The 10,589-nt window shown below is 38.6% G+C and overlaps 2 protein-coding genes across 2 annotated transcripts; one reads left to right on the top strand and one right to left on the bottom strand.

Annotated features, from left to right (window-relative positions):
- Positions 1-5,588: 5,588 nt before the first annotated feature.
- Positions 5,589-6,500, bottom strand: LOC124016317 (hemoglobin subunit beta-1-like). Its single transcript, XM_046331866.1, has 3 exons — positions 6,339-6,500; positions 5,902-6,124; positions 5,589-5,784 (listed from the first exon to the last, which is right to left on the bottom strand). The coding sequence occupies exons 1-3, from the start codon at positions 6,428-6,430 to the stop codon at positions 5,656-5,658; spliced, it is 444 nt and encodes a 147-aa protein (XP_046187822.1). The 5' UTR covers positions 6,431-6,500; the 3' UTR covers positions 5,589-5,655.
- A 946-nt stretch (positions 6,501-7,446) lies between these two features.
- Positions 7,447-8,364, top strand: LOC124016311 (hemoglobin subunit alpha). The gene is made up of 3 exons (XM_046331861.1): positions 7,447-7,610; positions 7,856-8,063; positions 8,173-8,364. Exons 1-3 carry the CDS (start codon positions 7,516-7,518, stop codon positions 8,299-8,301), a joined length of 432 nt encoding a protein of 143 aa, XP_046187817.1. The 5' UTR covers positions 7,447-7,515; the 3' UTR covers positions 8,302-8,364.
- Positions 8,365-10,589: the final 2,225 nt, after the last annotated feature.

Raw genomic sequence — 10,589 nt, forward strand, 5'->3', positions numbered from 1 at the left:
ATGTCTCTCTAATATGGTCATACATTGGGCAGGAGGTTAGGAAGTGCAGCTCAGTTTCCACCTCATTTTGTGGGCAGTGAGCACATAGCCTGTCTTCTCTTGAGAGCCATGTCTGCCTACGGCGGCCTTTCTCAATAGCAAGGCTATGCTCACTGAGTCTGTACATAGTCAAAGCTTTCCTTAATTTTGGGTCAGTCACAGTGGTCAGGTATTCTGCCGCTGTGTACTCTCTGTGTAGGGCCAAATAGCATTCTAGTTTGCTCTGTTTTTTTGTTAATTCTTTCCAATGTGTTAAGTAATTATCTTTTTGTTTTCTCATGATTTGGTTGGGTCTAATTGTGCTGTTGTCCTGGGGCTCTGTAGGGTGTGTTTGTGTTTGTGAACAGAGCCCCAGGACCAGCTTGCTTAGGGGACTCTTCTCCAGGTTCATCTCTCTGTAGGTGATGGCTTTGTTATGGAAGGTTTGTGAATCGCTTCCTTTTAGGTGGTTGTAGAATTTAACGGCTCTTTTCTGGATTTTGATAATTAATGGGTATCGGCCTAATTCTGCTCTGCATGCATTATTTGGTGTTTTACGTTGTACACGGAGGATATTTTTGCAGATTTCTGCGTGCAGAGTCTCAATTTGGTGTTTGTCCCATTTTGTGAAGTCTTGGTTGGTGAGCGGACCCCAGACCTCACAACCATAAAGGGCAATGGGCTCTATGACTGATTCAAGTATTTTTAGCCAAATCCTAATTGGTATGTTGAAATTTATGTTTCTTTTGATGGCATAGAATGCCCTTCTTGCCTTGTCTCTCAGATCGTTCACAGCTTTGTGGAAGTTACCTGTGGCGCTGATGTTTAGGCCAAGGTATGTATAGTTTTTTGTGTGCTCTAGGGCAACAGTGTCTAGATGGAATTTGTATTTGTGGTCCTGGTGACTGGACCTTTTTTGGAACACCATTATTTTGGTCTTACTGAGATTTACTGTCAGGGCCCAGGTCTGACAGAATCTGTGCATAAGATCTAGGTGCTGCTGTAGGCCCTCCTTGGTTGGTGACAGAAGCACCAGATCATCAGCAAACAGCAGACATTTGACTTCGGATTCTAGCAGGGGGAGGCCGGGTGCTGCAGACTTTTCTAGTGCCCGCGATTAGCTAGCCGAGCTAACGTTAGTTTGCAGAACAGAGACGCCTCTAGTTTATGTCATGACTTACTCTACCACAGAGCAATGGAGACAATGTAAATAGTGTTTTGGCTAATGTGTTAATTTAATTGCTTTTGAGAGTTAACGTTAAGCCTGCGATTAGGAACGCTTGCTAGACCTATCCAGAGAAGCAGGGAAAGACGGGAAGAAATGGACAGAAGATGGCTGCCATTCTGAATTTGTACAGCCAGGTTGTCACGACTCCTACCGAAGGTGGCTCCCCTTCCTGTTCGGGTGGCACTCGGCGATCGTCGTCACCGGCCTACTAGCTGCCACTGATCCTTTTCCCCCTTTCTGTTTATTGGTTTCACCTGTTTTGTGTTTAGGCTGATTAGTCGGGCTATGTTAACCAGTAGGCCCGCCTGCTCTTTGTGCGGGATTGTTTGTGTGACTAGTGTGCACGTTTGAGGTTAACGTGTTTCCCATTTCGTGGGTTTTGGCCGTACTGTTTAAGTCCCCGTGTTTGGGGCATTTGTTTTGTGTGTCGTGGGGTGGCTTATGTTCGCTGTTTGTGCATTAAATAGCACTACCCTGAACTCTCTGCTTCCTGCGCCTAACCTCGCACCCACTACACCCAGATCGTTACACAGGCATAAAAATTGAATCAGTAAGCAAAATGTAAAGCAAATTAATTGATTGAAATGTTACATTTTAAGATCAGTGATACCCTTACACAAATCTATAGTGCATGTTTGTAATGTTTCTCTGTAGCAACCACGTGATGTGAACACAGATGAACTGTTGTCCTCAGATGTCTTCCAGCAATACTCCAAGAGGATGACTTTTAAATGTTTAAATTTAATTTCACCTTTATTTAACCAGGTAGGCCAGTTGAGAACAAGTTTTCATTTGCAACTGCGACCTGGCCAAGATAAAGCAAAGCAGTTTGACACATACAACAACACAGGGTTGCACATGGAATAAACAAACATACAATCAATAGTACAGTAGAAAAATCTATATATACAGCATGTGCAAATGAGGTAGGATAAGAGAGGTAAGTCAATATGTTCATAACTTGCATGGTGGATTGTTTGTGTGCGAGGTTGTTCAAATATTCTTTGACCCAAAATAAAGGAGGGGAGAAACTACTTGTGTGTCTTCATAAGAGTTTATTGTGACATGATCATTACATTTTCATGTTCTTTCTCATGGGGGAACATCCCAAGACCCTGCAGCCATCAAGAGACCAGCAGCCATCATCTCAGTCATTGATGACGATGGAGATGTAGCTGCTGTGTGCGAGGTTGTTCCATCCAGGAAGAGTCTCCGTGGTCCTTGAGAATGTGGTTATGAAGGATTTCCAGTGCTGGCCTGACGCACTTGTAAAATTGGAAATTGATGGGAATTGATGTAAAAATGTATCAATAGCCACTTTAGCAATGCCACTTAATATAATGTTTACATACCCTACATTACTCATCTCATATGTATATACTGTACTCTATATCATCTACTGCATCTTGCCATCTTTATGTAATACATGTATCACTAGCCACTTTATGTTTATATACCCTACATTACTCATCTGTATATACTCTACTCTATACCAACTACTGCATCTTGTCTATGCCGTTCTGTACAATCACTCATTCATATATCTTTATGTACATAATTTTTATCCCTTTACACTTGTGTGTGTATAAGTGTAACAGTATAACTTTAGACCGTCCCCTCGCCCATACCCGGGCGAATCAGGGACCCTCTGCACACATCAACAACAGTCACCCTCGAAGCATCGTTACCCATCGCTCCACAAAAGCCGCGGCCCTTGCAGAACAAGGGGAACTACTACTTCAAGGTCTCAGAGTAAGCGACGTCACCGATTGAAACGCTATTTAGCGCGAACACCGCTAACTAGCTAGCCATTTCACATCTGTTACACTAGGTAGTAGTTGTAGAATTGTTAGGTTAGATTACTCGTTGGATATCACTGCATTGTCGGAACTAGAAGCACAAGCATTTCGCTACACTCGCATTAACATCTGCTAACCATGTGTATGTGCCAAATAAAATTTGATTTGATTTTGTATGTTTGTACAGCCTTATGTACTCACTCCTACATGGATACCTGAATTGCACGAAGAACACTTTTTGGTTTATACAAAAAGTGTTGTTAAACTTGGATGGAGACAGAATGAAGCCAAAGGTCCTTGCTTTGAAAACCAACTGCAAAGTACCAATACCAAAAGCATTTATGGCGCTAAACAATTGTAAATAGCTACTTTATCCTATAAGGAAAAGAGATTTAGGGATAAAAAATGTTTAAAAACAACTGAAGATGATTAAATGTTTTGTGGGCAACTAAAAAGTCTGCCTGCATTTGATTTGATCTGTGCCTTTAGTCAAACCGATCACAAAAATGAGAAAGTCATGCAATACTATTGGCCTTTAATCTTAACATGTACACAGATACAAGAGTAACTTGACTTCAGTTAGTGTAGAGTTTCATTGAAAGTGTTACTGTTTGGGAAAACTGAACATTGGCATTGTGAAGATACCTTACAAATCCTTTTATATCGGAAGCTTCAGAGGCAATGGCCACAAATCTCACATTGCTGACGTCATCATATAAAAAATGACCGTGGTCCCAGAGGATGAAAATGGATAGGGAATCTTCATGGAGTTGTAAGGAGTGGTCGTTTGCATATCTGTGTAGTGTTGTTGATCCGTACATATACGAACGTTGGGAAACAACGTTCGCACACACTGTCTACTTGCATTTAGAACGTTTATATTTCAGTTTAATGATTCGGCGTAACACCTTAGTCAGGAATGAAGGTTTAGGACCGAAACATTGCGTGCATAAGTACATTTTATAATCTGCAAGTATTACATTGTTTTGTAAACATAATGGAGTGAAAATTGTCGTGGAGGAAGAAATGTAAATTGTCAACATTAATTTTCATTTTAAACAGTTGAATGTAGTCAAGTTGTTAGACTGAAATTGATGTCGGCACATCACTACCTCATTATTTTAATTTTAAAACCTCCAGCACAACTTTAATTGAATGGAAGCTACCACATCAATTGAAAGTGTTAATTAGAGAAAAAAGGGTCATTATACTGTGCTTATGTTTTAATAGTTAAGTTGATGGGGAATGTTGCAGTGTTACACAATATTGAATTGATTGAAAGTTGGAGGTTTGTTATCATAGTCTTTTAAAAGTTCTTTTAAAATGAGTCATGCTGAACAGAAATGGCATTCATCTATTGATGGATGCTAAAATAGATTAATCATGTTTGGTGCGTTCATGTAATTAGATATGTGTGTTTCTGAAGCCGCAGTGTTTCAAATAAAATAAAATAAACTGTTGTAAAGCTAACTTGCTTTGGACTAGTTGACTGAAAGAAAGAACTTGGATTTTAAGAGTCGTTTTTGACTTAAAATGTTGAAGTGCAGCGGGTTTCCACAAATTATTTGAGTTACTTAACAAAAAATATAAAGTTACACAGGACTAAAATGTGATAGCATTATTTTTTTTACTGTCTTATGTTTAATTTCCTCAAAAGTTGCATGAAAACTTGAACATGTTGATTCGGTATTTGTTGAATGCACTCCAAATACTAGAGTAACTAAAGTAATTAATTACAGTGATACATGAATTATTTAGGTTATTAATCAAGTGGAATTAACATATAAAATAGTAATATTACTTGGAATTGTAAGTAAGTTGTGCAAAAGTTACACCGTTTGGATACTTAAACAATTAAATTCACAGTGACATGATAGAACCAAGTTAAGTGACAAGTTGTTATGGCTTTAATGTTTTGAGTACAAACAGAACTTTACAACTAAAGTTGTTGTAGGGAGTAAAAGCAAGTTAATGGACAGACATATTTTAAGTATTCTGTACTCAAAAAAATATACTTCAACATGTTGCCCAGACTCCAAATATTTAGTAGATCTAGCTCAAACTACTATGTTTAGGTAACTCTGAAATTACCATTAGTGGACAAAAATGATTAAGTGTGTGTTACACTACTAATCTACTTCATTAGCAAACTATGTTGAGTACAATGTACTTAAAATATTTCTCTACTTACTAAAACTTTTGTGTTTAATCAACTTTAAATTGTGGCCCATTTGGGATCATGAAACACTTTATAGTTTGAGTAAAACCAGCTGTAACGTTGTAAGTAACTGTACTCTAGAATCCTAGTGCAGCGGGTTTCCACAACACTGTAGAGTAATGATAACTAATAAGGGTTTACAGTGCAGCCGCCCTTCATTAACACAATAGTCCATGACCCTAAACAATCCGTTCCCCATCGGTCAATGCCCATCTCCATATTGCCTAATTATTGATGTTATGGGTTTTGTGGTGGAACTTTCCCCCAAAATTGCTACCCCCAATCCTAACCCTAATGTTGTTTGTACAAATATGAATACAGAAGGTTGTTTCGATGACTTTATTTTCACTCAGGCAGGGATGTCAGAACACAATCACTTGTCTGGGGTGCATTTAGAAGTACCGACTGCCCATGGCTGCGACAACCACTTTCATGAACTTCTGCCAGGTTGCCTGGATTTCAGGAGTGAAAGCGGCTCCGAATTTGGCGGCAATGACAATTGTGAGGACGTCAGCCAACACCTGTGGACAGAAGACAAAGGAGGAAGATGTTAAACAAGACTGCCGTTTTTGTTTTACCTTTGTAATTAGACGTATTGTTCTGAATGTTATACGTGTAGCCTAAAACAAAAGGCCTACCCTGAAATTTTCAGGGTCGACGAAGAGTTTGTTGGCGTGGGTCTCGCTCAGTGACTTGTATGTGGCCAAGATGTTGCCCATGTTCTTCACAGCTTTATCCAGAGCTCCACACACGACCTTGCCGTGAGCAGCAACTTTGGGGTTGCCCATGATTGCTGCGGCAGTGGACACATCTCCGAAAGAGCCGAAATAACGCTGAGTCCAGGGGTAGACGATCAGGACTCTGTCATTGCATGAACACAGAAGTATGTGGATTATTTTCAAATGTATTTAAATTATATGCCTAGTTAATACTCTAATATGCTCCATTCAAACTTAATATCAACTCAATATTAATAAGATAACAGGACAAGTATAATATTGTTATAATTACTCATGATCTCCACTATAAACAATGTTAGATGATATATTTGAATGAGGCTGAAGCCATAACCTACCTTCCCAGAGCCAGTGGTCCGACCTCATTGATATCTACTTTGCCCCAGACAGCACTGATGGTGCTCTTCTCGGCGTCTGTCCAGTCAGCCATGTTGTCAGTGTTTGTTTTCCGGTTTTGCAACAAGATTGAACAATTAATGTATTATGTAGGGAGACGCTGCATGCAACTTATATTTATGAGTGTTCTCCGCCCACTGGAGGCGGCGCATGTGATTGGCTCTGGTAAAGATCAGTATTGGCCAAGTGTTTAATGAGCGCTTCAGCTCTTATACCTGATGTTATTGAGAATTCAGTTTCAAAATCCAATAATTTATCTGTTAAAAACAGTTCCTTATCTACGACAATATTATGCCTTCCTTTTTTATCGGGGGATTCAGACCGTTCCGCCCATTTTAAGTGATTAATTTCAAGACATTACATATGATAAGCAGGAATGTCCTGTATTATTTGAAGATAGGTGTGTACCCATGTCCTCGCATGACCTCTGACTTTTTCCCCGATCATCATTCAAAGTCTAATCAACCTTTTCATTGGGGATCATATCGAACAAATGTCAAATATGTCACCTTGAATAAATATTTTCTAATTGAATGCAGGTCTTGAAGGTGGTTTTGATTTGTACAATTTAATTTACTAAGGTGCATCGTAATTTTAAATAGCTAATTAGCTAGCAATTAAATATTTTGATATTTTGCCAGAAGCAGCTTTAGAATTAGCCTATTGGAAATATATGATTGATTATACAGACATATTTCGTTTATGCAAATAAATAAATAATCATTATTATGTATTATTATATTTATCAATCAAACAAATTGTAAAATTGTTGACAGGTACAATTTATTTCCATACATTGTTTCACAGTACAGTCAGAAGACGACAACATAGGAAAAGAAAAATCAGAAAAACGTTAATGATGTATATTATTACAAACATAGCCCTCTGACAACTTGTGGGAGGGCCTAGTATAGAAATTCTAACTTAACATTTGATAAAAGCCAAGATAACTTTTCTTACTCTTGGATTTTGACAGATGGTTGCATTGTACGGGGAGTGTCCCCTAGCTGGGCGTGTCTGCCGCTCTATGGTAATATAAAGGGACCTAGTTGTATAGGCAGTCATCTTGTTAGGTTATATTCTTGTAGATCTAATACACGTCAATCAAAAAGGAGCAAAATGAGTCTGACAGCAAAAGACAAATCTGTGGTCAAGGCCTTCTGGGGCAAGATTAGTGGAAAGGCAGATGTCGTCGGCGCTGAGGCTTTGGGAAGGTAAGCCTTCTTAATGGAAGAATGATGAGAATGGTTGTGTTTAACCCGCTGACAGCGGCCTATGTGCCTACCCCGAATAAGCATTTTAACATACAATAAGTCAACTACTTGCATTACATTGTAGACAGACGATGTCTGTAAGTCGCTCTGGATAAGAGCGTCTGCTAAATGACTTAAATGTAAATGTAAATGTAAGAGTAAGATACGCATAATGCTTACTTACTTACTTGCAAACTCATTTGCAGGATGCTGACCGCCTACCCCCAGACTAAGACCTACTTCTCCCACTGGGCAGACCTGAGCCCCGGCTCTGCCCCAGTCAAGAAGCATGGAAGCACCATCATGGGTGCAATTGGTAATGCTGTCGGAGTGATCGACGACCTCGTCGGAGGACTGAGTGCTCTCAGCGATTTGCACGCCTTCAAGCTGCGCGTTGACCCTGGCAATTTCAAGGTTGGCGCCCAGATAACTTATTATCTTTATATTTATCACTCTCGACTTCAACTCTAAGTCTGTTGCTGGCTTAATTCGTCAATATTAACTTTTAAAATCTACTTTTCAGATTCTGTCCCACAACATCCTTGTGACCCTGGCTATTCACTTCCCTGGGGATTTCACTCCCGAAGTGCACATTGCTGTGGATAAATTCCTTGCAGCTTTGTCCGCTGCCCTGGCTGACAAATACAGATAAATTGTAGTTCAGTTCCTGCGCTGTTGTTATCACAATAAAATAAACGGGCAATGAATTAAGTTATGTTCTGTTTTTGTGTCCTTATTCCACCATATTTCACCATCAAGCTCATATTTGAATGTTAGCAATACAACAGACTAAATACAGTAGATTCACACATAAAAAAAATGGAATGACAAAGGAATGAAGACTTTATAAAAAATAAAGTGGTTGTAACGTCTCTCGTCGAAAGGAGTGGACCAAAGCGCAGCGTGGAAAGGGTTCATGATATTTTATTTTCAAAAAACACTCAAACAAAATAACCAAAGTGAAAACAAAAGCGCACAGTTCTGTCAGGTACAGACACTAAACAGAAAACAATATCCCACCAAACCTCAAAAGGAAAATGACAACTTATATGTGATCCACAATCAGAGACAACGATAGACAGCTGCCTCCGATTGGGAACCACACTCTGCCAAAAACAAAGAAATAGAAAACATATAAATCCCACCCGAGTCACACCCTGACCTAAACAAACTTAGAGAATAATATGGATCTCTAAGGTCAGGGCGTGACAGTGGGGATCCTATCTGACCTAAAACAGGGCATTTTTACTACGATTAAACGTCACGAATTGTGAAAACTGAGTTTAAATGTAATTGGCTAAAGTGTATGTAAACGTCGAACTTCAACTGTATATTGGCCATATACCACACCTCCTCAGGCCTTATTGCTTAAATTACCCAGTGTGTCAGATCAGAAGATTGGAGATGTAGTTTAGGGATGTGGCTTTCAGATAATTATTTTTATCCACCATAACAGTTAATGTCATTCTTGTTAATCTGTTCTGTTGTGTAGTTATCACATGTTAAGGTTGAACATTCACATATGCAAATCACATTGTTGGGATAAATACCACTTTATTATAGTATGTAATACATAATCTGAATATTCTAGAATAATGTTTCAAATGCAAACATTTTTAAAAACTCTTAAATGTAACTAAATGTAATCTAAAATGTAATCTACATCATCCACAAAAATAATGATTTATCATTAGAGGGCTATAAACAATAGTAATGCTGCACTCCAAGAAATGTTAAAATCTCCACTTTCTGGTAAAAAAATAGTTATAAATTGCTGAGGTGTAGTCACTTTTGAGGACACAAGCTCAGGTACACAGTGCAAATATGATACAAATATGAATACATTAAATATTTAGATGATGTATTTCCTATTCAACAAAACTGTATGAATAAGACTTCAAATTACGTACATGCTTTCTAAATATAGTAGAATCAAATTATAAAATGACTAACTATGAGATTTCACCTTCCTTATAACTGTAAAATACATATTTGTATATACACTGTTGGAGAAAAAGTGCATATTTTCTAAAGGTCTCTCTTGATCCAAATGTCTTCCCCCATTACTGTGAATGTCTCACAGAACTCTTCCTGAACTAATTAGGAATTCGCCTTTCATCGCATTTTAATCTGGTCCATCTATGAGAAACAGAAAGTGGTTTTCGTTTGAAATATATGAATTATTTAAGATTGCTGTCCATCAATCAATGTCTGAATGTGCTACAGCGACGAGACCACTCACTATATCATGTTGCTTTATGATGTAAGGATTCCAGGCATATGGGTTGTTAGTTGTTAGTGGCTGTGACATAGGGTTCAGACAGGAGTTGATGGACAATGAATTGATGCAATAAATAATATATATAGGCCTTTTTTACCCTCCAATTCCTTTATATCCAATTGGTAGTAGCAGTCTTGTCCTATCGCTGCAACTTCCATACTACAGATCTGAGTTCGCATGGCTCTCGACCTTCGCCTCGCCTCTAGCACTGCGCTGTTGTGCAATTGACCGCTGCGCCACTCCGGAGGCCGCAATCATACTTGCAGCTCTATGTTGTATTTTATCGGATTTGTTTGAATAAAGCTCGACATCAGTTGCCCTCGTTTTGCAAGACGGCGCGATCTGTCACATTGCTGTGGATAAATCCAGTGATGGCGAGGGCAAGGATCCAAAATCATATTTTGAACGGATTGTGTTAGGCTACTCATTAATGTGTTGAAAACAATTTCACATGACTGTGGTATGACGTTTAAAATGTTGCTAAAAAGATTGAGAAATTAGTTCTTAGGTCCAAAAATGGTAAAAGCATTTGTTGACAGTGGATTGCAGTCATTCTAAGGAAATACATATTTAAATATCTAAAACAAAGAAAATGCATATTTAAATATACTATATTGTAATAATCATATTACAAGTAGCAAACATTATGTAATGGTCGG

Source organism: Oncorhynchus gorbuscha, linkage group LG26 (genome assembly GCF_021184085.1).
Source record: "Oncorhynchus gorbuscha isolate QuinsamMale2020 ecotype Even-year linkage group LG26, OgorEven_v1.0, whole genome shotgun sequence".
NCBI lineage: Eukaryota > Metazoa > Chordata > Actinopteri > Salmoniformes > Salmonidae > Oncorhynchus > Oncorhynchus gorbuscha.